The sequence below is a fragment of the Cnephaeus nilssonii genome (assembly GCF_951640355.1).
Source record: "Cnephaeus nilssonii genome assembly, chromosome: 5".
NCBI classification, from domain to species: Eukaryota; Metazoa; Chordata; class Mammalia; order Chiroptera; family Vespertilionidae; genus Cnephaeus; species Cnephaeus nilssonii.
Window position 1 is genome coordinate 31,583,939 of NC_137076.1, and position 26,510 is coordinate 31,610,448.

At 57.7% G+C, this 26,510-nt stretch overlaps 1 protein-coding gene across 3 annotated transcripts; it reads right to left on the reverse strand.

The window, feature by feature from the left end:
- Nucleotides 1-52: 52 nt before the first annotated feature.
- Nucleotides 53-24,529, reverse strand: APC2 (APC regulator of WNT signaling pathway 2). 3 transcript variants are annotated; one of them, XM_079771446.1, is made up of 15 exons: nt 24,461-24,529; nt 17,532-17,690; nt 17,268-17,358; nt 16,984-17,164; nt 13,915-14,023; nt 13,687-13,800; nt 12,842-12,919; nt 12,558-12,647; nt 11,696-12,086; nt 11,029-11,124; nt 9,477-9,616; nt 8,971-9,048; nt 8,661-8,777; nt 8,056-8,270; nt 53-7,434 (listed from the first exon to the last, which is right to left on the reverse strand). In XM_079771446.1, exons 1-15 carry the CDS (start codon nt 24,512-24,514, stop codon nt 2,478-2,480), a joined length of 6,870 nt encoding a protein of 2,289 aa, XP_079627572.1. In that variant the 5' UTR covers nt 24,515-24,529; the 3' UTR covers nt 53-2,477. The 3 variants fall into 3 exon arrangements, with proteins under 3 accessions (XP_079627572.1, XP_079627571.1, XP_079627573.1); XM_079771445.1 differs by having other exon boundaries at nt 13,687-13,803; XM_079771447.1 differs by lacking the exon at nt 24,461-24,529 and adding an exon at nt 20,527-20,546 and having other exon boundaries at nt 13,687-13,803.
- Nucleotides 24,530-26,510: the final 1,981 nt, after the last annotated feature.

Below are 26,510 nucleotides of genomic sequence, written 5' to 3' on the forward strand. Positions count from 1 at the left end.
CACAGAGATAGATGGACCAAAACAACTAGGCTCTGGCTGGGACGCTATGGCCACTGGCCAGGTGACAGACTGGGGCAGAGGGAGTGAGGTAATGCTGTACCTGCAGGCATGTTATCCCCAATTCAGTATCCCGCTGGTGGTGGTTGCTCAAGGTCTTGGGCTGAGGGTGCTCTGGAGGCAAACAGGGTCCCCTCAGCATTGTCAGGTGGCCGAGCAGCCCTGAGGGGATCAAGGCTTCATGGGAGATATCCTTTGGGTCCTAAGACTTTAGTCCTCCAGCTCAGGCCTAGAATCAATTGTCCAGTGACCACCACTCTTCTCAGGGCCCAGGGCTCCCACTGTCCTGCCTGCGCAGTTGTGAGGTGTGGCTATGCCTCTATCACGGGAACAGAGAAGGCAAATGTGGCTGCTGGACATAGATGGGGCATGACTCCTGGTGTGCTGGCTGAGGTGAGAGCTGTCCTCTTCTGAAGACAAGGGGCAGGTGGAGGGGGCAGCCAGCGAGGTCTGGGCCTCTCACCAAGTCACAGCAGCCACTCTGGCTCTAGAGGTAGCTCGGGGAGTTCTCCTCTTGGCCCATGTGGGAAAACTGAGACAGAATGTTGAGAGCACCACCCAGGGTCTCACAGTGCATGGGTGCTCCCACCCCCAGTACCCATCACTTCAGATTCCCTCTGGCTGGGCAAGCTGTGCATGAGTCTGCACAGCTTCTCCCACCAGGCCATTTTGGGAGGTAGCTGGCCCATGGTGAGTGTGAGAGCAGACATCTCACAGCCCCTGCTTAAAAAGTAGTTGAGACCACCCAGTCCTGCCACTTCAGGTTAAGGATGGAGACAAGGAGTCCTGGTTTCTGAGATGCATCTGAAATATCCCCCCGCCCCCGCCCCAGTATGTCCTAGGGTTAGCTATGGGCTCATGCAATGCACTGCCCAGCCCTCATTGCCATGGTCCTCTGTGTGCCAGCTAGTCCTATAAGTTTGGTCATAAAAGGAGTATTTGGTGCATCCAGCCATTCCTGCATCCTGCCTGTGGCCTTCTGAGGCAGAGCCCTGGCAATTGTCCTGGTGGACAGGGTGTTCCAGGGCTTATAATGCAACATGACACAGATATGTTAGCAGAAGTAACAACAGTGTCTGTGAGAGCTGGATCAGTGTGGCCCCCAAGAGCCCCACTGGGGGAACTGAGGACGGCCCAGTAAACACTTCTGCTCTTGGCTCAGCTCTTTCCATGGACAGGGATAGGGAGGGACAGTGGTGCCCATGGGCAGGGACAGGAGCTCCTTCTGCACTTCCACCCAACCTCCCAGAGAAGGGACCTAAAATCTAGTCATCATGTTGCCGGTCTCAAACAGCATCTGCTCCCCAGCCCCTCTGGGCAGCTCTCATCTGCACTGTGGCAGATCTATGAGCCCGAGAGCAGCTACTTCTCAAAGCCAAGCTTCCCCAGGAGTGAGGTCATTGGCTGTGTCTGCAGGAAGCCGAGCAGGGACCTCAGCAGTTTCCCCCCCGCATGCTACACACTGGCAGGAGCCACAGAGGCCCACCAGGCTCCTTGTGCCCCTCCATCTCTGCCTCACTGACACCGACACTTGAGCACCCCAGCAGCCATGGCCTCTACACATCCAGCTAGTCTGGCCACAGTACTGGGGCTCTAGGCCCCGTAGCTCCTCCTAGGCCAGGCGTCAGCCCCACCCCAGTCCCTGCAGTTGTGCCATCCTATAGGTCCTGGGCTTGATGTGTCACCAAGGTGAACCATATTTGGCTGACTCTCATCCTCCTTCCCACTGCACCTCACCCGCCAGTTGTTCCTGACTCCCTCCACCTACCTCGCTAGTCCCCCTTTTCCTCCTTTGGCCAAAACCAGCACCCACCCCAGCCAGGAGTGGGGATATAGGGTGGCCCCGCATCACCCAGCTATCTCCCTTTGCCCTTCTCTCCTTGCTCCTTCCAGGCTGTTCTGACAGTGCCCCCCTATCCATTAGCCTCTGGCTTGGCACCTAAAATGGAGGGGCCTGTCTCACCGTCAGGCCCAGCTATACCCCTCTCTCAGTTCAGCAGTCATCATTAAAAATTACCCAGCTGCCCCTGTAATAATGAGCTTTGTCCTCTGATGGATGCCTTGGGCCTGTGCTGGATGGCACCACCCTGAAGCCTCATCCTCCACCTCAGGTGGATGCTGTAATCTCCCTTGGTTCCCCAGAGATGAGTGTCCTGCTGAGGCTTAAGCGCAATTGGGCTGGGGGTCAGGAGAGTGGTCTCAGCATGTGGGCAAGGCTGGGACTTGAGGTCCAGCATGCAGCCCAATTCCTTCTCTAGTCCCCACAGCACAAAAGCAAGCATGAGATGTGAGGCCGACATGGGCTGGGGTGGGGCTCTGAGGGCGGGGACTCAGGTGAGTAGGCAGTTCCCGGGACCACCCTCAGGACAACCAGATAGCTCTCGGCCAGAGAGGATGTTCCAGAAAACGAGTCCAGGCAACTATTCTAGGAGGTCAGCGGGCACGGGGGCTTTCTCCACAGCTGAGTCAGTGGTGGTGGCCACTACCATGGGGCTGGGCACATAGTTGAAGGGGGGGACTCGGGCTGAGCGACTGGGGGAGCCATGCCGGCTGGCAGCAAAGCTCCCCCCAGCCACTCCTAGGCTCTCATGGGTGAAGGGGGCTGAGGTGGGTGCCTTGGCAGGACCAGGCTTATCCACGTCGCTGCCGAGAAGGGATGTAGGTCCGCTGGCCAGGGCCTGGGGAGGCCCCCTGCTCTCCAAGCTTGGGGATGTGCTGGAGTTGGTCTTGGTGGCAGCAAAATCCTCTGTCTGGACCACAGCATCACTGGTCTTGCGCTGCAGGGGACTGCCCGGGCACTCCTCTGATGAGGTGCCCATGAGCGGCAGGGCGGTAGAGGGCAATGTGCTCCGCAGGATATGTGGCACATCCTCATCCCGGATGCGACGCCAAGTGGTGCACAGTGAGGCCACCCTGGGTAGGGGCCGGGCCTCTCCATCGCTGCTGCGGCGTGCAGGGTCAGATGCGGGACTAGGGGCAGCACCCTCTGGCTTTTGGGCCGTGCTGATATGGGGCAGAGAGGCATAGCGCTTGACTGCCTCAGGCTGGGTGGCCTGCTTGCGGATGGGCAGACGGGATGGGCTCTCTGAGCTAGTGCGCCTTGGTGGCCGCTTACCAGGGCCTGACCGAGCTGTGGGGGGCTGCTGGGGAATCAGGGCCTGTGGGGAGGATGCCCGCAGTTCCTTGCAGCGGGAGGAACAGAGAAAGACGGTGGGCAGCGCAGGCCCGCTACGACGGGGTGAGCCACCCTGGGAGGTGGAGGGGGTGGCTTTGGCTGTGGACAGTTCCAAACGACGTCGGTGCAGCAGGCCTGGTGATTCCTTGATAAAGGTCAGCTGCCGCTGGAAACCCGAGCGGTTGGAGGACTCGCTGCCACTGGACTGGGCCGAGGCCATGCGCACCAGGCCCAGGCGGCCCCCTCGGGCACTGGGGCACCCCTTGGATCCCACCCGACCCCTGGAGCCTGGCTCTGGGGCTGCCCTGGCCAGGGATGGTGGCACCCGCTTGGTGGGCTTCTGCATGAAGGGGATCCGCACAGGTGACTTCTGTGTCTTGTGCTGCTTGGCCAGCAGGGCCCGCATGGGTGTCTTGGACACCAGTGAGGCCCCGGGGCTGGGCAGGGGCCCCGGAACATGGGCAGCCGGGAGCGACCTCCTGGGCAGGGGCTGGGAGGCAGGGGAGGTCTGGGAGGAGCTGGATGAGGGGGTCTTAGTGAGGCGGGCCGGTGGCGTGGCACTCCTCTGGAGGGGGCTCAGGGCTGCAAGCTCTGAGATCTTGCCAGGCCTGTGCAGGCTTCGAGACCGCTGCTGCCCAGGGCCCAGGGCTTTGGTGGGAGCTGCTGGCTGTGTGGGGCTCAGGGGTCCCATCTTTCTTGGTGTGGTGTGGGGGCCAGGGGTGCCCTTGGGCTGAGATCGGGTGGCCGGTCTGGGCATGTAGATCACTGTTCTTCCTCGAAGCATGGCTGGCATCCCAGGTGTGGTCTTCTGAGCACCGCGCAGCTTCTCTGGGCCAGTGGGCAAGCAGGAGCTGCTACTGCGCTGGGCCAGGGTCACATCCCGTTTCTCCGGCCGGGTGGCACTGCTCGCTTGTCCCTTTGCTCGTGTCTGCCGCCCTTTCCTGTGTAGAGAGGGCTGTAGGGTGGGGCCCACTGACAGCCCTGACGCAAGGGACAAGATCGAGTCAGATTCAGATGAGGCCTCCTGAGTGGCTGCTGCTGCGGCCTGGTGCAGCCAGGTGACGATGGAGTTGGCGCCCTCCTGGATGGCGCGCCACTCGACGCTGTCCAGATCTGAGGCATGGTCGGACCCTGCTGCCTCCTCGCCATGCTCCTGCGGCCTCTCTGATTGCTTGTCCAGCCGGGCATCTCGGGGCTTGCGACGCCTTGGATCTGACACCTGTGGGCAGCGCCTGGGCATGGCTGAGCCCATGCAGCGCCTTAGCATCTCCACTTTGGCCCGAGAACTGGGATGGCCATCATTCCCACCTCCAGGGCCCCGGTCCTTGGTGACCACTGGCTCATGGGCTCGGAGCCTGCCAGCCTTAGGCTCAGGCTCAGGCTCAGGGTCGCTGAGGGAGCTGGTGGAGGAGCTTAGGGAGTAGCATGGTGGTGTCTCATCAGCAATGAGGCTAGGCTGGGCCGGGGTGGACACTGTGGCCTTGGGCACAGCCTGTGGCTTCTTCCTGCCAGCCAGGCGCTCCCTCTTCGCTGTCTGGGGAGTAGCAGATGCCCACCGGGAGGGTGTCACCCCCGCCGCTGTGGACAGCTCCTCGTCGGAGCCGTTGCTGTAGAAGCAGTACACAGCCTCCTCAGTGGGTGTTGTGAGGCACAGGGACTGCAATGCCCCCTCCCCAGGAGCGCGGCCCAGTTGGGGGCTGTTCTTGTCTGCACAAGCTCTTGGGGGCTTTCGGAGGGGCAGCTCCAGCCCTGCCCGGTTCCTGACCAGCCCTCGGACTGGATCCGTCCTGCGGCCTGCACCCCCAGCCCTGTGCCGGTGCCCAGTGGCCTGCCTGGCAGGAGCCTCTAGGCCTGCTGGCTTCTGCCTGTCCCCACACCCACCAGGTGGGTCCCTGGGAGATCCCTGCAGTGTCTCATCGCTGAGTGAGGCCACACTGAAATTGACCTGCGTGCCCTCGGTCAAGTCAGTGCATGAGTTGTCCTCCCGGGCCGGGGTGGGCACCAGCATGTAGACGGGCATGGGAAGTGCACAGCGGCTGGGCACCAGTGCTGAGGCCACCTTGCGGAGCCGGGTGGGCACAGCTGCACCCAGGCAATCCCGCAGCAGCTCCAGCTCCTGGTTGGTGGCAGGTGGTCCTTCAAGGCGACCACTGGCCTCATCTCGACAGCAGTGCCCAGCAAAGTGCTGGCTAGGGCCACCACCCCCGCCAAGTTCAGGGCAGGCTGGAGGCAGCAGCCGCAATTCAACATCCTTCTGCACATAGTGCTCATGCAGGGCCAGTGCACTTAGGCTGGAGGCGCACGAGAAGTTTTCATCTGGCTTCTCCACAGTGAAGCGCACACTGCCAGCGTCTAGCTCGGAGGGCAGCCAGCAGCGCTCTCGGCAGTCGGCGATGTCCAAGAAGCGCTTTACGTAGCTTTCCCACTGCAGGCTGAAATGGGTGGTTTCATGCTCACCAGGAGGTGGGGGGGCCAGTGGTGGCGTCTTGCTGCGGCTCGGTGGCATGGTCTGCCCAGGGCTGTCGGGCAGCTCGCTGGGGCTGACTGTGCCACTGCCCAGCCCACTGCAGGGGTCACTGGGGATGGAGCTGGCAATGGATGGGCTCTCAAAGCTGCCCAGTGAGCTCACCGAGCTGCAGCGGCTCAGCACCAGTGGTGTCTCCTGCACACAGTTCTCTGAGGAGCTAGACGGTGTGGTGTCCTCCACTCCCAGGCTCCGGCCCCGAGGGGGCACAGGGATGGCCATGGGCAGGGAGGCAGCCCCTGGCCCATGCCAGGCCCCGTCCAGCTCCACCTCGCTGGGGCCAGCCTCCTCCAGCCCCTCCAGGGACGAGTCACTGTCATCCAGGTCCCCTGCCTCGCTGGGTCCCGGGTGGCCAGCCGAGGACAGTGAGGACAGGGAGCTACAATGGGACAGGCAGAGTGGTGCCGCCTCCGCCACCAGCTTCTCAGGAACCTTGTTCAGGCCCTCTGCAGGTAGCCAGGCGTGTTTCCGGGTCCCAGGGACCGGGAGCCCCACACCAGCCCTGGCAGTGTCCTTGAGCAGTGGCACATGCTGATAGGTAGGTGACAGCTTGATGGTGCGCACACAGGCATTGGTGGCTGCAGCTTCCCGGGCGGCTGGCTTAGCCTGGCCACCCAGCAGGTTGAGATCAAGTTGGCTGGGCCGTGTCTGGCCACAAGGGGGCCCCTCTCGGCGCTTGGCCAATGAGGTCAGCGGGCAGGGCCTTATGTGGTCACGGGGACAGTGCCCGTCACTGGTGCTGCCACTGTTAAGGCTGTCATTGGAGAGGCTGGCATGGGCTACCTTGAGCCGCAACAACGGGTGAGCTCGGCCACTGGCCTCCCGCTGCCCACCCTTAGGCCCCCGGCAAGGAGAGCAGGACTGGGCTCGGCCCTCCCGCAGTGCCTCCTGCCCGGGGTCCCCAGAGCTGAGGCTGAAGCTGTCGTCAGATGATGTGTGCAGGGCTGAGATGTCCTCCACCAGCCGGTCGATCCGAGCCACTGCCAGTGCCAGCTTGGCCTTGGCCCTGGCTGCCAAGGCTGCCTCCCCACCGGCCTCCTTCTCCACCTCTGGGCCACCGCGATGGGCAGGTGGGGCACGGGCCAGTGCCTGGCCTTGCAGGAAGTTGCTGCCCAGAAAGAGGGACAGCACAGGACTGGCAGGCTCGGCGGTGGCGGCCACAGCGGCCAGGGAGGGCACATCATCATCGTCGAAGCAGCCCGAGTCTGAGGCATAATCCTGGGCCAGCCCATCCAGGTGCCGCAAGGGTGGCAGCGGCTTCTTAGAGGCAGCCTCGGCCTCGGCCTCAGGCAGGTCCTGCTTCTCCAGGTGGTCCAGCGTCTGGGCCAGGTGCCGTGCATCCAGCTCGGCTTCCAGGGCCCGCTGCTTGCGCACATACAGGCTGGGCGCACAGGCACTGGGGGAGATGGCAGTGGCTGCTGCCTGGTATTTGGCAGGTCGGTGAGCCAGCAGGTTGCGCAGGGCAGCAGCACTGCCCATGGCAATCATTTTGTGTTTGGAGTGCACCAGGTTGCGCAGCATGGCCACGGCGCCCAGGTCCCACAGCAGCTCCTGGTCTCGTGGGCTGCGGGCGGACAGGTTCCAGAGAGTGCCACAGGCGTTGCTCACGATGGTCAGGCTGTGTGATGTCAGGTGCTGCAGCAGAGTCTGCAGGCAGTTGTGGTCCCGCAACACCTGCCTGCAGCACAGAGCGGTATGTCAGGCAGGGCCAACCCTCGTCTTACCAGGAGCAGGGTGGCCAGATTTAGCAAATAAAAATATAAGGCATCCGGCTGAGTTAGAATCTCAGAGAAAAGAATAAATATGTAGTATAAGTCTATCCCAAGTATCGAATGGGATATACTTGTGTTAATTTTTTTACTTAAGAGAAATAATATATTTATTAAATAACTGTAATAATAAGTTAAAAATACTTATCTTTTAAAATAAAATTTAGTGTATCTTATTTTAGCATAATATCTCGTGATATTTGGGATAAAATACTATAAATTCTATTTGTTTTTAAAAAGACTGGGTATTTGTAAATTATTAAATTAATAAATATTTTATTAACAAATAAAATATTTAGCAAAGTATATCTCATGTAATATTTGGGGGTACTTATATTACAAAAATTAGTCCCTGGGACAAACCAGAACGTCCATTTGCCGGAGGACAAACCAAGGCTGCAGCCTCAGTGACAGTTCACTACAGGACAGGTTCTGCCACCCCCGCCCCAGACCACACCGGGGGCCCCCCTTCCCCCAGCACCCTCTGTGGTGCCCTCTGCCCGCCATGGTGTGGGGTGGGATGGACCCACCTGTAGTCCTCTCGGGTGGCGATGAGGCTGGACACATTGCGCAGGATGCCTCCACCGCTCTCAATGATGGCCAGTGAGTTGCTCTGGCACTTGTAGGTCAACGTGCTCACTAGGAAGCCCAGGGCACCATCCACTTGGCAGATGGCTGCCTTGTTCTCCGTGCTGTGTGCCGAGAGGTTCCACAGGGCACTGAGCACACTCTTCAGGGTGGACTCCTAGGCACAGGGGTGGGGCAGGTGAAGGTCAGTGGAGGGGGGCCCCAGGCACTGGCCCCACCCACTTGGCCCTCCTCATCAAGGCGCAGACAAAAGGCTGGAAGGAAAGGCACCCAAATACATTTTCAAATAAAAGTGAGAAGTAATAAAACTGGTCTTCACAGGATCTCTGAGTTGAAGGGATGGAAACCCCAGGCCTGTCTGAGGACCACCTGGTAAGCTAAGTGATAAGTTGTTTGGTTTGACTCCCCCCAAGACAGAGAACTCACCACCTGCTGCCAGTATCTCCCTGTCCTGTGGCTGGTATTAAGCAGCCATGGCAGTGCCCTCTCCCCTGGGTCTCAGGTGCATTCCTAGCCCCCTACTCTGTCGTGCCCCTTCAGTGCCTACCTTGGAGGCTCGTAGGACACACTGCATCAGGGCGGTCATGCTGCCGACCTCCCTCAGTACCTTCTTGCTGTTGATGTCAGCCCGCCAGGACAGGTTGCGCAAGATGCTGGACACCACCTGGGTCAGGGCACAGGGCGGGCAAGATGGGCCCAGGGCCCCCTGCCCTCAACCCCACAAGTGGTGGGGCTACAGAGAGACTGAAGGGGATGCCCATCACACCCACAGGAGAGGGAACTCTGTCGTCAGGGGCCTTGGACAGTGGGACACTCAGCAAGGCTCTCCCCATGCCCCACCCACTCCATCCAGGTACCTGGTGAAGATCCTCGCTCTCAGAAGCCAGTTGGGCCACGATGGCCTCCATGCTGCCACGCCGGGCACATAGTGTGGCCTGTGGGGTGCCACAGGAAATTCATGCTATGGCCAGTGGGGCAGGAGCCATGAGGGACACCACGCCCCACCTTCAGGCTTTCTCCCTGAGCACCTACTATGTGCTAGAGCTAAAGCCTCAGCATCCCATCTCACCACTATGGCAAAGGGATAGCAATCACCCTGTAGCTTTGATGAGGAAACTGAGGCTGAGACAGGTGCAGACACACAGCCTCCTCCAGCCCAGAGGCCCCACTCTCTGCAGTAGAGCAACCAAGAAGATGGTGGCCTGGCCAACCGAATCCAGCCACATCCCTCCTTTCACGGCCCTCTCTGGGCCTCAGTCTACCCACCTATAAATTGAGGACAACTTTCCCCACCTCTCAGGGCTGTTTTGAGGCTCAGACAAGGGTGGGGGGAGCATTGACGCCACCTGCCCACCCCAGGCACCTTGTTGGCGACGTCCCCAAAGGTGAGGTTGGTGAGGGTCATGCCAGCATATCTGCGTAGGGCAAGGTTGAGTGGGTCCTGGGTCATCTTGTGCATCTCATAATCCACCTGCAGTAGATCTGCCACAGCCTGCAGCCCACCTATGGGGACATGGGAGGGTGCACAGGGAGGTGCAGGGGGGCACCCCAAACGAACCCCAGCCTTCCTCCCAACCTCTGCCCATTCCATTCCCCTGCTTAGGTGTCCTCCCTCCATCCTACTCCCAGGTCTGCTTTCCTCAAGCCCACCTTTGAAGCCAAACTCCAAGGATACCTCCTCCAGGCAGCCTGCGGCCAGGCTGGCATGATCCCCTGGAGTCTCTGTGACCTCCACACCCACCTCCTTTCACATTTCCATTCACACTTCTTCAGCTTCTAGGCCTTTGCATGTGCTGTTCCCTCTCCCTGGAATGCTTTTCCCTGCTATTTGCTCAGGTTCCTAGCTCCCTTCTGCTCTCAGGTCACAAAGGCCCTCACCACCCTAAATGAAAACCATCCCAAGACCATTAGACCTCCAGCCTCTGATGATTGCCACACACACAGTTTTTTAGTCACTATGAAAACCAGACTCTCACTTTACAAAGAGTAAGCAAACGTGGGGGGAAATGGTCAGGGTGAGTAGAAGAGAAAGAACTTGTGCCCAGCCAGCATGGCTCAGTGGTTGAGCATTGACCTATGAACCAGGAGGTCGTGGTTCGATTCCCGGTCAGGGCACATGCCTGGGTTGCAGGCTCATTCCCCAGTAGGGGACATGCGGGGGACAGCCAATCAATGATTCTCTGTCATCATTGATGTTTCTATCTCTCCCTCTCTGAAATTAATAAAAATATATTTTAAAAATATTAAATATATATATTTAAAAAAGAAAAGTATTAACTTGCAATTCAAATACAAGGTGCCCTTCCTGCTTCACTGAGCAAAGACAGCAGAGGCAATTTGTGCATTTAGGGGCTGGGGCTGTTGGACACTTCTGTGGTTTCCAGATGTGGGGTTTTATCTGGTTTGGTTGCTACCTTCCTCGTCTTTCTGCATCTTTCTGAATAAATCCAGCCAGAGGATAAATTCCCCAGCTGGGAAAGGAATGACTTGAAAGGTATACACTCTCATCAGTGTCTGCTTTCTTGTCACGGTTGCGAATGCCCATTTCTGTGCAGCCAGACCACAAGAGATCTGATAAACCTTTGAGTGTGTGATCATCTGCTGAGTGAGAAGCAGTATCTAATTTTGTAGTAACTGGAGTAAAATTAAGCACATTGATGAGATTTTTGTCCATGTTTCGATTACTTTAAATGATATTATAATGCACTTAAAACTTCACAAGGTCTCCCCCCGCCCCAACAACTCTGATTCTCTGTATTAAGTTGGACCTCTCACCTTTGCTCTTGGCTTCCTGGCCACTTCCCTATCCTCTGAGCCCAGGACCATTAAGGCTGAAAGCCTGCCCTGGGCTGAATGAGGCCCAGAAGCCTCAGGCCAAATGGAGGGGACACGGAGGAGGTGAGGGGTGCACTCACCCAGCTCATTCATGGCACGGCGATATTCCTCATCGAAGGACAGCTTCATCACCGCACACGTGGCCTGGCAGATCTGTGGCTCAATGGGGACTGGGGCTGTGGGCCAAGGGACCAGATCAGAGCCGTTCCAGTCCAGGAAATTACCCCTGTTGAGTCTCACCCGTCCCTGCCTTCACCCCCACAAAGACCCAAGCTCTGCAAACCACTGCATGCTTGGCACTTGAGGGGTCACTCCCAGAGCAGTGCCTCCTTTTCTAACTCTTCTTAAAATGAATAATAAGGTGCCTGCCTCACCCAGAGCTGAGACACGAGATGAAGTTGTGCTGGGTGCTCAGGACCTTTGGGTGGTGCTTTTGTCATAGATTAGCTTTGTGATCAGCTGCCCAAACTAGGAATCTCAAAGTCAGCACCCATATTTCTGGTTACACACAATCCATCCATGCATTCAATGACTGTTTCTTGAGCTACCCTGCAACCAGGGCACAGGTTGCTGGTGGCTCTTTTTGCCAGTCTATGATGATAAAGTCGCCATAGGCTTCAGCCCACACGTGACACAGAGAAAGTTCACAGAAAAGGCCGGTGGCTGCTAATGAAATCACCCTGCTACCCCGAAAGCCCAAGCTCTGTGCCCATTGCACAAAGGTGGCCAGGGAGGCTGCACACTCACCGCTGCCCACCCCGCCTGCCTTGGTAGTGCTGTCCTGGGCCTGCAGCCAGTCCCAGCAGGTCTCACAGTAGGCTCGGATCTGCTCCAGCACGTGCAGGACACGCATTTCCTTGCGCGCCAGGCCCTGGTCTGGCTGGGAGAAGACAATGTTGTGCAGTGCTGCATTGGCACGCATGCGTGCGTCCTTGGCTCCGGGCACCCCAGCGGTCCCATTGCGACCCCCAGCCCCGGCCTCTGTGCCATGCAAGATCTGCAGCAGCAGTGGCAGACAGCCTGAGCGGCGCATGGCCACACAGCTCTCAGGAGAACTGGACATGGCGAGTAGCGTGCGTGCTGTGTCCTCCTGGTCCCGTGTCGCCAGCATTGACAGCAGCCAGAAGACCACCTCCACCTGTGGCAGGGGGAGGGGGACAGCGATGGATTCCACCTGGCCCCAGTCAGTGTGTCCACCCTCCCAACCAGGGCGACCCCCATGCTCTGGGTGATCCACCCTAAACATGGTAGGAGTCCTGTGACCCCAGCCCAGGAGAATCACCTCCTCACCCCCACCACCCTCACCTTGCATCCCCCATGGGCCACCACACACCCGTGGGGAGATGGATGAGAGGCCTCAGTCATTGTGGAGATGCCCCCAGCCCCTGAGGACCAAATGCCCACTCCACGGCCCTCACCGGGTACTTCTAGGGGTAGCCCTACGTCTAAGTCTAGAGAGCTCTCCCAAAAACATAGGACAGGTATCCCTGCCCACCTCACCAGGCCCCAAACCACGTGCTGACCCTACCAACCTCACCGCACCCTAATCCAGCTGGCTTTCCACTCCCCACCCTGCCTCTCAGTTCACTGCAACTGGACTCCCCATTACCTTGCTGTTGCCTGGCTGAGGGGTACCATCCTCAGGGACCTTAGTCTCGGGGTCCTCATCCACTGGCACCGACTTTACTGCCAGCAGGGCCTGTGAAGAGAACACCAGCCTGGGGGTTATGGGAGCACCACAGAAAGCACCCTAACTGCTGACACTGGCCACACTCCATGATGATGTGGTGGAGGCTCCACCTATACCTATACTCTGGGCAGGGTCCTCAGGGTACCCTCCATCGCTGGGATCATCACCTCCCCTGAGGGCCCTGACTCTGCTCCTCCCAGTACCTGGGGCTCAGTCTGCTGCACCCGATCCTGCGCAGACAGCAGCTCCTTGTCGATTTGCTCCAGGCGAGAAGCACGGATCTAGTGGGAGAAAGGCACACAGCTTGCTGTGACTGACCAGGTCCCTGCTCTGACCCTGCCTGCTCCCTGATATAGCTCCGCCCACTGTCCTAATCCACCCACCTCTGATTTTGCCCACTCGCTGATTTGGCCCTGCTCACTCTTCTAATCCCACCCCCAGATCTGACTCTACCTACTCTAAGGTATGGCCATTCCCACTGTCCAAACCCCACCCGTGGTCCTAACTCCACCTACTCCTTGATATGGCCCACCCATTCTCAACCCTAGCCTGATGTCTGACTCCACTCACATCTTGCCCCCACCCATGGTCCATGCTCCCTAGTCCAGGCTCTGACTCCACTACTCCATGATTTGGTCCTACTCACTGTTTAGACCCTTCCTCATCCTTCTCGCCCCGCCCCCTACTTAGGCCCTATGCTAGACCTGCCTACTCCCTTATTTGGTCTCATCCCTATTTAGATCCCACCCATCCTTCTAGACCTACCCACTCCCTGATGTGTCCCCACCCACTGATCAAGTCACCCACTGTCCGCCCTGGCCTCTGTTCTCCACCTCTGAGCCTGGCTCTGCCCTTAACCCCATCTGGCTGCACCCACAAACAGCTCTAGCCTTTGGCTCCACCGCCTGAGCCAGACCCCGCCCACAGCAGTCACTGCTCTCTATCCCAAAGGCACATTACTCCGCCCATTAATCCAGACTTTTCCCACAAAGACCTCTCCGTCCATCCACTACGAATAGCCTCGCCTCGGCCCCGCCCACCGCCGCACCTGCGCCCGCTGCACCATCTCGTCAGAGGTGCCAAAGCGCTCTTCCATTAGCGTACGGATGTGCTGGGACTCAAACTCCAGCTGCTGCCGGATCAGGTCCATCTGCATGGAGAACTGCTGGGAGGAGTGGGCAGGCCGAGGTGAGGGTCTGACCGGCCAGGGCCTGGGACCTTCCCGCCACAACCCTGGCCTCGGCACCCTTCCCCCGCCTCCTCCCCGCGTGCTCACCGTCTCCACGTGCGGGAGCTCCTCCAGGCGCTTGGACAGGCCCTGCAGCTGGGAGTAGTACCAGAGCTTCTCCTTTTCCTCCTTCTCAATCTCATTCAACAGGAAACACCTGAGTGGGCCCGGCCCGCAGAGGGGGAGCCATTATTACGTGTGGTTTATTTTGATTTTAATGATCGCTTGTTGAGTGCTTAGTGTATGGTAAGCACGTCAAACTCAAAGGCTAACACCGGCCAAATAAACAAGGTTTAAGTTTATGTGGGCCGCAAAAAAAAAAAAGCTTCAATTTTCTTTTTTTTATGCCTTTAAAAAAATTTTTTTTAACTTTTATTGATTTCAGAGAGGAAGGGAGAGGGAGAGGTAGAAACATCAATGATGAAAGAGAATCATTGACTGGCTGCCTTCAGCATGCCCCCTACTGGGGATTGAGCCCACAATTTAGGCATATGCCCTTGACCAGAATCGTACCCAGGATCTTTCAGTCTGCAGGCCAATGCTCTATCCACTGAGCCAAACCGGCTAGGGCCAAAACCTTCAATTTTCATAGAAACATAGGCTTATTTAGATAGAGACATGCTGAATACAAAGGGTTGAAATAAATGAGTAATAGTTAACTCATTTAATAAACATTTTAATAAAAATTAATCTTTTCTCTTGAACATTAACCTACCAGACACTGAATAACTGCACAAATTAATAAGCATAACGCAAATAAACCTATTTTTCTTGTTCTCCAAAAGCGAAATATTTCCTGTTGCGCACACCAAACAAGTCAGTACAGGACTAATGATGTGGCAATCAGCTGCTAAAATATTTGCTGCTAGTATTAGTGGAGAGAAATGGTGGCCTGCTGGGGGGTGGGATGGGGGGGGCGGGGACTGCTGCGGAAGGTTGGCTGTGGGAGCACACTGACCACCAGGAAGCAGCTCCTGCATTGAGCATCTGCCCTCTAGTGGTCAGTGCATGTCATAGCAACTGATCGACTGGTCGTTCAGTTGCTTAGGCTTATATATATCTATATCTATATCTATATATATAAATATATCTATATATATAAAAGGCTAATATGCAAAATGTCCCCTCAGGTGTTCGACCAGGAGACCAGAAGTTCGATCGCTTGCTCTGACATGTGCTGACCACCAGGGGATGGTGCAGAATGAAGGGAGGCCCTGGCCGGCAGCCAGAAGGCCCCGATCGGCCCTGATCACTGGCCAGGCCTAGGGACCCTACCTGTGCAAGAATTTTGTGCACCAGGTCTCTAGTCTATCTATATATACATATATAAAAGCCTAAGTGACCGTTATGACCAGTCACTATGATGTGCATTGACCACCAGGGGGCAGGTGCTCAACACAGGAGCTGCCCCCTGGTGGTCAGTATACTCCCACAGGGGGAGCACCGCTCAGCCAGAAGCTGGGCTCACGGCTGGTGAGCGCAGCTGTGTGGCAGGAGCCTCTCCCGACTCCACAGCAGTGCTACTGAGCAGCAGCAGCAGGCACAATAGGCCAGGATGAGCGCAAGTGGCTTGGGCTCCTCCCTGGCCGCCTGCCGCTTGGCATACTGCTACATCCCTCAGAGGAAGTTCGACTGCCGGTTTAGGCCCGATTCCCAGGCAGCTGATCAGGCCTAAACTGGCATTCGGACATCCCCCAAGGGGTCCTGGATTGCGAGAGGGCACAAGCCAGGCTGAGGGACCCCTCTGCCCCCCGCACAAATCCGTGCACTGGGCCTCTAGTTATGTATAACAGGATATTATAAAAATTAAGTTACGAAATTTTTATTAAAACATTTCTTACATACCATTATATTGGCTGGGCCGCAAAAATATTCGTTTTGGGCCACGAGTTTGACATGCTTGGTGTATGGCCAAATTTAACAGGCAGCATGGCAAAGCCTTGCCTTTGGTGCTCCACTGAACTAGGGATGGATGGGTAGAGCACAGAAAGTTAATTAAAAAGAGAAGGTAGCCCTAGCTGGTTTGGCTCAGTGGATAGAGCATCGGCCTGCAGACTGAAGGGTCCTTGGTTCAATTCCAGTGAAGGGCACATGCCCGAGTTGCAGGCTCGATCCCCAGTAGGGTGCATGCAGGAGGCAGCCTATCAATGATTCTCTCTTATCATTGATGTTTCTCTCTCCCTCTCCCTTCCTCTCTGAAATCAATTTTATATATATATAAAATTTTTAAAGAGAAAGAGAAGGTAGTTCCTTTGTAAATTCTGATTCTCAGAGAAAGACTCCGAGGGGGGCGCTAACACCTCTCCCAAACTCGATAATCTCCCTCCAGGCTACATAGAGGAGGCTTCAAGTTCAGATTGCTCCAGTTGCAGTTGCAACAGATTTGGCTCTGCCCTTAACCCCATCTGGCTGCACCCATGCTCTGGGTGATTCACCCTAAACATTTGATTACTTTAAATGATATTATAATGCCCCCAAACCGAAAACTTCACAAGGTCTCTCCCTCCCCTATAACTCTGATTCTGTGTATTAAGTTGGACCTCTCACCTTCGCACCCTGTGGGGAGACACTGCTATTTCCACCCATTTTACAGAGCTGAAGTCTGAGGCTGGGAGGGGCTAGGGGACTTGCTTGACATCACACAGCAGCAGAGCATGGACCTCCAGGTCTCTCTGACCCCACACAACCCAGCCAAGCTGAGCTGTGCGCCTGGACCCTGCCTCTCTCTGCTGCCCCCTCCCCTCCAGGTTTCTTGGGCTGCAGCCCTTTCTTCACAAAGACTGCTTTGAGTCCCTCTGGCTCCAGGCCTAACTCTGAGCCCTGGCACTGGACACAGCCCTGTCCCTGGTGATGACTGGGTGTTGGGGACCCCTGGGGACGTCTCCCAGGAGCCCTCCCCTCTGTCAGAAAGTCCCCTCCTCTTTGTCCTCCAGCTGAGGTCAGCTGTGACAGGAAAGTGGCTGGAGGAGCCACAGAAAGCTGGTGCCTGAAGTGGAGGCTCAGAAGGTGGGTAGGACTGGCTTCGTGGGTGGTGCACATGCTGATGGGCCAATCAAAGGGCAGAGACTACAGGGGTGGAGTCTGGCTGGGGAGCGGGAGCAGCGGTCAGTTTCTCACCGTTCTCTGTCCAGTTCCTCCAGCAGCCGGATGGTGGCCCGGCTCAATTCCCCAAAGCTGTCCTTGGAAGTCCCGGAACCATGTACGGGGCTTCCCTCAGGGGTTCGGGCAGCAGGCTCAGGGCCCAGGGCTGGGGGCTGGAACTTGAGGTTGTACAGGCTGGTGATGTCCATCTGCAGGGCTGGATGGGAATGGAGGGAGAGGGCGAGGTCAGCACCCCTCCCTGTCCCTCCTCCTCCCAGCTCACCCACTGTGTAGAGGGGGCCCCAAGGCTGGCCCCTCACCTTTCAGCTGATCCAGCACCTCAGTCTGCCCTGAGGACACCAGCACTCGGGCCTCCTGCTCCAGCTTACCCTGCAAGTGCTTCAGTACCTCCTGGAGGTGGGGGCAGGAAAGAGTGCTGGTTGTCATGGCCACTGCCCTGAGCTGCCCCAGCTCCACCCCCCTGTGAGTTGCCCTTGACCCTGCCTGCCCATTTCTGGGGTCCAGTGCCCTAGTGTTTGTCCCTGTGACCCAGGCCCATGTCCTCTGCCCAGCCCCACCCCCACCTTCATGCCAGATGTCTCTGTCTCCAGCTTGGACAGGTGGCTTGAGTTGTCTCGAAGCTCCTGCCTCAGGTGACTGTTCTCGGCCTTCAAGGCTTCCACTTGCCGAACCAGCTGTTCATAGGGTGCCACGGAGCTCGTCATCTTTAGCTCCTGCAGCACCTGTAGCCACAGGTAACATGAGGCTCTGAGGAGGGGGTAACCCCGGACCTAAGCTCTAGCCCTCCCACCCAACCCTGGAGCTGGGTCCCAGGTAGGAGAAGCTGCAGGCAGGATAGTGCTGGCCCAGGGAATCCGAGGGACAGATGGTGTGGCAGATGGAGTGACAGACAAAGGCAGGAACAACAGGAGCGAGAGACAAAGCCATCGGACAGGTATTCAGATAAACAGACAACCCAAACACCCAACTGACCAACAGACAGATACCGAAAGACTTCCATTCTCACAGCTGGGTTCCTGGACACATGTGCTTGTAAACAGCCAGCCAACAGATGGACAGCCAAGACTCTGACAGTCTAACCCAGCAGATTGACTAGCCAGCTCAGAGCCACCAGGCTTACAGCCAGAGACAGACAGACAGACAGACAGACAGATGGACAGCCAAGACACTTTCCCTGCAGCAATGTAGCTGCCCGGAGGCTGGGTGGACAGACAACCCACTGATTCAATTGATAGACAATAAAAATGTCATGAAGGTTCTAAGAAGCCAACGGACAGGCGGACGGTGGAGCTCCAGGTGATACAAGCCTGCTCTGGTCACCCTGGGATTTGGGAACCCAAATGCTCTGCAGCCCCCACAACCCCTCCATCAGCAGCTGGATCTGGGTCGCTACCTGTGTGGCCCAGGGGCCCTGCAGTCAGCCCTCTGCCAGCTCCAGTGGCCCCCCCAGCACCCCAGGCTTCATCCCTGGGCTCCACCACTGCCACCTGCTTTGTGTGTCTGGCTGTCCTTTCTTGCTCAGGCCCAGCCTTCTCCCTCTGTCCAGCAGGCCAGGATCTCCTCCCTCAGCTTGGCACTCCTGCCAGAGCCTTCCTGCCCCACCACCTTCTCTCTTTGTTCCCTTAACATCAGCGCTCCCCCTCCCTCTGCCTTTGTCTGAGGCTCACCAATAGCAGCCCATCCCCTCTGCCACCTCCTCCCTGGGAGCCCCCTCCCCCTGCCCACCTGTGTCCCCTCCCCAAATCAGCCAGCCCTCTTCTGCCCATAGGGGATACCCTCCTCTCCCTCCCCGACCTGGCCACACTCTCATTCACTTGCTCATTCATTTTCCTCTCTCTCTTCCTACCCCTAGAAGGTCCCTGCTCAACCTGAAGTCACCAAGGACACAGATGGGCTTGGAGTAGGGGTTGGGGGCTCTGCCCCAGGTGGGGGGATAGGTCAGGCATTTCAAATTGGCTCCGAGGACCTACTGCATGCCTGGCTCTGTCATTTGGCTTCCTTATCATAGTCCCGGATCTAGAAGGACAGACAAGGAATAGCTGTAACCTAGACATTGGGCATGCTCAGACAGGAAATGCTGGAGGCACATAGGCCCTACCCCCTCTGCTGAACTCAGTTCCCCCATCTGAGGAATGGAAGGAACTCAGTCTGCCAGGCCCATCTAGTGGGCTGATGTGAGGGTTAGGAGGAGGAACAGTAGTCACTCAGCAAACACAAGTCACAGGTCAGACTGGGAGATAGTGTGTCAGGTGAGGGAGGCCAGATGCTTGGGGACCACAGCCTTTGCCTACCACCCTAATATCGATCCTGCCCAAGGCTCAGTCAGGGGTCCCAGCTGAGAATGAGGCCTGGGATTGTGGTAAGGTCCCTGGGATCTGGCTGGAACCCTGTTTCCTGACTGAAGCCATCATGCTGTACCTAGCCAGGGGAAGCACTAGGTTAAGCACAAACCCCAGCATATCCCTCCCATTTCCTAAACCCAAACTTCCTTCCCAAGCATCCCCCCAACACACACACACACACACACACACACACACACACACACACACGCCACCCTTCACCCTTGCAGGGCCAACAGAGCCAGCTTGGGATACCTTCACTCCCCCTGCCACTCCTGCACCCTCATTAGACGGAGCTTGACAACATGGCAACAAGCCCACCCTCTGGGTTCTCCCACATTCAGTCCTGGGTCCTCACCTCCATCCACTCTCTTTTTTAAAAAACATATTTTACAGAGAGGAATAGAGAGAAATATCGATGAGAGAGAAACATCGATCAGCTGCCTCCTGCACACCACCTACTGGGGATGTGCCCGCAACCAAGGTACATGCCCTTGACCGGAATTGAACCTGGGACCTTTCAGTCTGCAGGCCAACGCTCTATCCACTGAGCCAAACCGGTCAGGGCTCCATCCACTCTTACCAGCCCCTCAAGCTTTGCCCAGCTGGGCCCTCATTCTCCCCACATCTCTCCCATCAGAGAAGCCTCGCTGGCCTCCCACAGTCCACTTCTCATTCACAAACAGACAGAAACTTTGAAAGTACTGGTCAGACTCCATTTCTCCCTGCTTCAATAGCTGCCATGGCTCCCCAGTACCCTCATCATAAGGCCCGTCTCCTCCATCTACACTCCACTCTCTTCCCCCAGGTCTTCGCACATGCAGTGCTCCTGCCTGGATCACCTTTCCTGACTTGCCATCCTTCACAGCACAGCTTCCTCAAGGAAGCCCTCCTGCCTGCCCTTCACCCATCAGGAGCCTCCTGGGGGCCTCCCTGAGATATGTCTGTTACCAAAGGAAAAGCACTAATAGCTGGCGGTTCCTCTAATTAAGGAATGCATGGCCAAATATCAGCGGAAGGTATAGCACAGGTGTAGCCCAAAGGGGCCCTTCTCTTTCCCTCAATCCAAACTCCCACTTACTGAGGACTGACTCCCAGAGAGGTGCAGCCCACCCCACCCCACCCACCCCAAGGCCCACAAGCAGGCTGGGAGATCCAGGTATTGAAGCTTGTGAGTGGATGTGTGCGTGGGACCCACTGCAGCGACACAGGTGCCCACCTCTTCGGGACTCAGTTTCCCCTCCGGCTCCACCCTGGAGACGCAGAGGCTCCAAAGCGAGAGCGGACCTGCGCAGCAGAGAGAAGTGGGGGGAGGGGACAGCCTGGAGACATCCCCGCAGAGGCGGCGGCCGCGCCCCCTACCCTCAACCCAGAAAGCGCGCCGCTTACTTATCTTACTCAAGCTGGGCTGGGCTGGCGGGCACCCACGGGCCTGGGTCCCCCTCCCTCGGCGCAATTCCGGGACCCCGCCTGAGATCCTGGCGCTCCTGGGCCAGGGCGGCCGCGGGGGGCGCTGGCTCCGGGATTCCGGGGGTCTTGGCGGCGTGAGCAAGTGGCTCAGGGGAGGACAAAGGCCGGTGCGGGCCTGGCAGGCGGCGCCGCCACTCAGGGCGCTGGGCGAGACCACCGCGAGCGGGGGAGGATGCGGGATGCGGGATGCACGCGAGGCGGCCAATGGAGGCGCGGGAAGACGGGCTGGTGCCATGGCAACAGCCAATGGCGGCCCGGGGCGGGGACCGGCGGCGGCCGCGGGGCTTCTGGCCTCCTCGCGCGTTCAGGGGCTGCGTGTGCGGGCGTGGTGGTGGGGGAGATGAAGCCTCCAGTGAAAGGGGGCGCCTGGAGAACCAGGACCCCGTGTCCCCCACAGCATTCCGGGGTGAAAGGACTAGAATGTCCCACGGCAGGATCAGCATAATTTGAGAGTAAAACATCCAGGCTTGAGTGTTACATCAGAATCTTGCTGAGGGGGGAGCTCCCGGGGCAGGGGCAGAAGCAGGGGGCAGGTCAGCCTCCTCCCCTCGGATTCAGCCCAGCCTTGTGTGGATGGGTCAGGGTGAGACAGCGCTTAGGATCCAGGCTGAATGAAACCCCGTTGCTGGTGGGGGAGGGGGAGCATGGGGATGGGCAGGCATCCTGGGGAGCGCCTGGGACCCTGCATTTCTCCCCATTTTTTCTTGTCTCCCTGGCAGAGCGACAGCTCCTCCATGGGCATCTGCCTTGACTCCGTGTCTTCCCCCACATCTCTCAGTTTCTCTCCATCTATCTCATCTCTTTCCCCCTATGTCCCTGTACCTCACCGCACCCCTAATTCACCCTCACAGAAGGGAAAGCAGAAGAGGGAGGAGTCTGGGGTCTCAGGTATACGCGTCCCCAGTCCCCAGCTGTCTCAGATCCTTGATGGGTCCGTGGAGACCACTAGAGGATTTAACACCCGCAGCCAGAACCTGCAGCTGCAGCCCAGTCATTCCTACTGCTGACATGTGCACACCCTAAAGGATGGAACGCGGATGTGGGGCCTACCTCTGTCTTTTCCTGGCTTCAGGGGCCAGGGAAAATTGTTCACTTTGAGACCCTCAGTTTCCCATCTGTGAAATGGGAAGGCAGCTGCAGCCTTTGCAATGGCTGGTGCTAGGGACCACAGGATCGTGCAGTTTCCTGCTGGGTCTGCTGTAGGAGGCCTTATGTGTCCATCCTGGGCCAGCAATGCTGGAGGCCCCTGTGGACTCCAGTCTGACTGTCCCAGAGCCTCCAGAGCCAGACACAGTTGTCCCCAGACTGTGGGGTTGGGAAGTTGGTGCAGAGGGTAGAAGGGCTCTTTCTGGAGGCTGGGAAGGCTGAAATGAGGGGGCAATACCAGTTCTGGGCCTCTTCAAGATGCGTAAGAATTGGCCCTGGGATCAAGGAGGGAAAAGGCATTCCGAGCTGAGGGAACAGCATGTGCAGTACCTGAAGTTGTGAGAAATTAGAGCTCATTCAAGGGATATGCTCTTCTGGTGGGGCCAAGGAGTACAGCAGGTGGTATGGCTGGACTGGGGGAGAGATGAGGTGTTTAAAGCAGGGCAAATTTCAGCAGGTGCAGCTCAATGGTTGAGTGTCAACTCATGTACCAAGAGGTCACCAGTTCGATTCCTGGTCAGGGCACATGCCCAGGTTGTGGGCTCCACCCCAGTAGGGGATGTGCAGGAGGCAGCTGATATTTCTCTCTCATCAGTGTTTCTATTTCTCTCTCCCTCTCCCTTCCTCTCCCTCTAAAAAGTCAATTAAAACATATTTTAAAGCAGGGCAAACTAGGCAAAGCTGAAATGGGAGAGGGGAGGGGACAGAGCCCAGGGCTCTGGCTTCAGCTCTGCCTTGATATCCTTTTGTAACCTTGGGCATGCCTCTCTCTGGCTTCAGTTTCTCATTTTGTTCACTGGAAGGTGGGTTGGAGAATCCCTATCCCCACATCTCAGTGAACTAAGTCTCACCTTCCCCACCCAGTCTAAGATGTCACTGCTCCCCAGACTCCTCACAGCCAGAACCTTAGAGCTGGTAGGGGCTTGGAGGGTCCAATGGCCAGTCCTTTCCTCATACATATGGAGGAACTGAAGCTCAGGGCAGGGAATACGTTGCTTGAGTTCATGCAAGAGTTCCATCAGGCCCTGAACCTCCCTCCCTTCCTCACCTATCTGGATATGGTGGGAGCCTGGATGGCTGAGAGGATATGGGGGCTGAGACCCCAAGGCAGGATGCCCTGGTTCACAAGCCTCTTGAACATTATGTCCCTGACATCCCCCAAATCCTTGACCCTGTAAATCTTTGAGCCACAACCACACTCAGGTATCACTGGAAATTCTATAACCACGAGAACTTCAGGAATCCCCACAGCCCCTCCCCAAGATCCCAGGCCCAATCTCAAGGGGCTGAGAGATCCTCATTGCACAGTGCCCAGGCCTAGCAAGGAGGGGCCCTTCCCAGACACCCACTCATCACTGCTGGGTTCTCAAGAAGAAATTTGAATCATGGGGCTCATTTCTTCCCATCCCCAGAGGCTAACCCCCCCCCCCTCATCCCAACACATTGTAGGGTTACTCATGGAGTGTCTTTGGGCTTTCTGAGTCTGACCTCAGGCGTTTCTGCCCCTTTGATCTCCGTGCTTCCCCAATGAGCCTCTTCGATGCGCCAGGGACTGGGGGCAGAACCAGCGGCATCCCTCACTAGGAGCTGGGTAGGGGGCTAGAGGGAAGCAGGAAGGCACCAGGTCATCATGAGACCTTGGACAAGTCTCGGGTTGGGTGACCAGGCAGGGCCCTGATAAGTGAGGAGGGAATGCCCATGGCGGGGCGGGGGGGGGGGGGCAGACAGACGAAGCCACGCCCCCCAAATCCGACTCTGGTTGGGTGGCCTGACCAGGGTCCTGAGCCTCATTTTCATGGGTGAGGAGGGGGCTGGTGCGTGGCCCCGTCAGCACCGCGGACAGCTCCGTCTAGGTAGTATACTCTGAGGGCGCTTCCGCCCCGCAATTAGGTTCCTGGCGCAGCTCCGGATGTGACCTTGGGCTCCCCGCTGCACCCCTAGACTCGGTTTCATCTTAAATAGGGATATTATAGTTCCAAGATTCAGAACGACTATGGAGACCGGCAAACAGCTAGGACCCAGTGAGATGGATATTATTAGGAAGAACATCAACATCCGCAAACGTCGTGGTAGGCCCTATGCTTGGTGTTCAGAAGAGGAAACTGAGGACTGGAGAGGTGCAGGGCGTGGCCCGGACCCCAACCCAAAGCCTGTTCAGGATGGAGCCTCGGCACAGCGCGCTCCTGCCGTAGCCCCCACTGCCCCAGCCGGTCTCTGAGTCCCCTCATTGGGTCGGGGTCTGGGGGGGTCTCCCTCCGAGGCCAAGTGCTGGGCCCAGTGAGGCTGCGCTTGCGCAAACCAGGAGGAGGGGGTCACTGCAGAGTAGCGGAGGGTCTCCCAGCCTTGCCAACAGCCTGAGGCGGTTTCCCTGGCAACGGTCCCCCGTGCCACTGCACGAGACCCCAGATTCATCAAGCCGGGGTGCGCAAGCCTGTACGCCCTCTGCCGCCGTCGGGACCACTGTCCCCGCGGCCCGCACCCCTTAGCTGCGCCCAGGGCCGGACCCGTATCCCCGCCGCCGGGCCCCCGCGCCCTACCTGGTCCCGGAAGAAGGCCGAGTGCAGCAGGCTCAGGAGCCCCAGGAGCCCCATGGAGCAGTGGCCGCCTCTGACCAGCCCGCGCCCCGCCCTCGGCAGGAGGAGTGGGGAAGGCGGGTGTGGAGGTGGGGGTGGGGTGGGGGTGGGGGATGGCGGCCGGGCCGCCCTGCGCCTGCGTGGAGGGGATGGGGAGGGTCACTCAGCAGGCCAGAGCCAAGGCTCCTCCTAGAAAGGGTCGAATGAAGGGGTCTTGGGGACCTGCAGGGGCGAGGAAAAGGAGTCTCGCCGGACTGATGACCCGGGAGGGGCGGCCCAAGGAGATCCCGAGGGAGATGGAGGGCGTGTGAGCAGAGAAGAGGGTCAGGATCCGGGAACCCTAGAAAGGTGACGAAGGGCTCCGTGGTGGCGAAGGAAGAGCGGGGAGAGGCTCCCATGGGAGCTGGGAAGGGGTACGGTGTGGGGAAGTGGGAACTCAGGGAGGAGGGGTCCCGCCTAGAATGGAGGAATGGAGAGGCGTTGCCCTGCGGCAGTAGTCAGCTGCCCGCTTGGACAGTGGCCTCCGGAAGCCCAGGCACCTCCTCTAGTTTGCCTAAGCTAGGACTGTGCGCTCAGTTCATTAGTCATTCAGCAAATATTGGCTGCGTGCCTGCTTCTGCCAAGCTCTGAGCTGGGTGCTGGGCATGGAAGGGCCTGATGAGGCTGCAACACCCATAAACATTCCAAAAATCATTTAACAAACATGTATTAAGCACCTGTGCAATGAACAAAACAGTCAAAACCCCTGAGCGTGGGCCCTAGCCGGTTTGGCTCAGTGGATAGAGTGTGGGCCTGTGAACTGAAGGGTCCTGGGTTTGTTTCAAGTCAAGGGCGAGTACCTCCTCGGTTGCAAGTTCCTCCCAGGCTGGGGCCCTAGTGGGAGTTCATGCAGGAGGCAACCAATCAATGTGTTTCTCTCACATCGATGTTTCTCTCTATCTTTCCCTCTCTCTTCTACTCTCCCTAAAAATCAATGGGAAAATATCCTCAGGTGAGGATTAAAAATAAACAAACAAAAATCCTGAGCATGGGAAACTGACATTGAGGGGAAGGGCCGACAGTCAATGAGAAGACAAGGTATGCACTAGCCGTGAGCTCTGAGGAGGAGACAGCAGGGAGGTGGGGGGCGTGGGGCCGCTGGGAAGAGCACTTGAATAGAGACTGGAGTGGTGACTCAAGTGGGAAGAGCATCCAGATGGAAAGAACACCCAGTGCCAACAGAAGGGGCAGGTCGTGCAAGGTCTCATGGGCATGTAAGGACTTGGGTTTTTATCCTGAGAGACATAGGAGCCATGGAGGGCGGTTGGCAGAGCAGGGACATGTGGACTAGGTGCTCTCTGGCGCTTTATGGTGGCCACTGGGAGACAGTCTATAGGGTACAGAACCAAACCTGACTCAGGTGTTCACAGGCAGCCCTCTAGTGGCTGCGGAAAGAACAGACCACGGGAAGTGTGAGTAGACCAGGGCAGAGGGGACTGTGCAGGTCCAGGAGGGATGGTGGGGGTCCCAGAGGAGGTGTTATTATGAACTGTGCTAAGTCCTGGGAAGGCAAAGAACAAGCGTAAAGAAGAGAATGAGGTCCAGCCAGTGTTGCTCAGTGGTTGAGCATCGACACATGAACCAAGGGGTCATTGGTTGGATTCTGGTTAGGGCACATGCCAGCGTTACAGGCTGAATCCCCCGTAGGGTGATGTGCAGGAGGCAGCTGATGGATGTTTCTCTCTCGTTGATGTTTCCATCTCTCCACCTCTTTCCCTTCCTCTCTCTCTGAAACCAATAAAAACACATAACTAAAAAGGGGGTGCTGTCCCGGGTCCGGGTGAAGCTGGATCCCGGGTCCGGGTGAGGCTGGGTCCCGGGTCCGGGTGAGGCCGTGCCCCTGGGTCCGGGAGAGGCCACGCGCCCCTGGGTCTGGGTGGGGCTGAATCCCGGGACCGGGTGAGGCTGCGCACACCTGGGTCTGGGTGAGGCTCTGCGCCCCTGAGTCCGGGTGAGGCTGGGTCCCGGGTCCGGG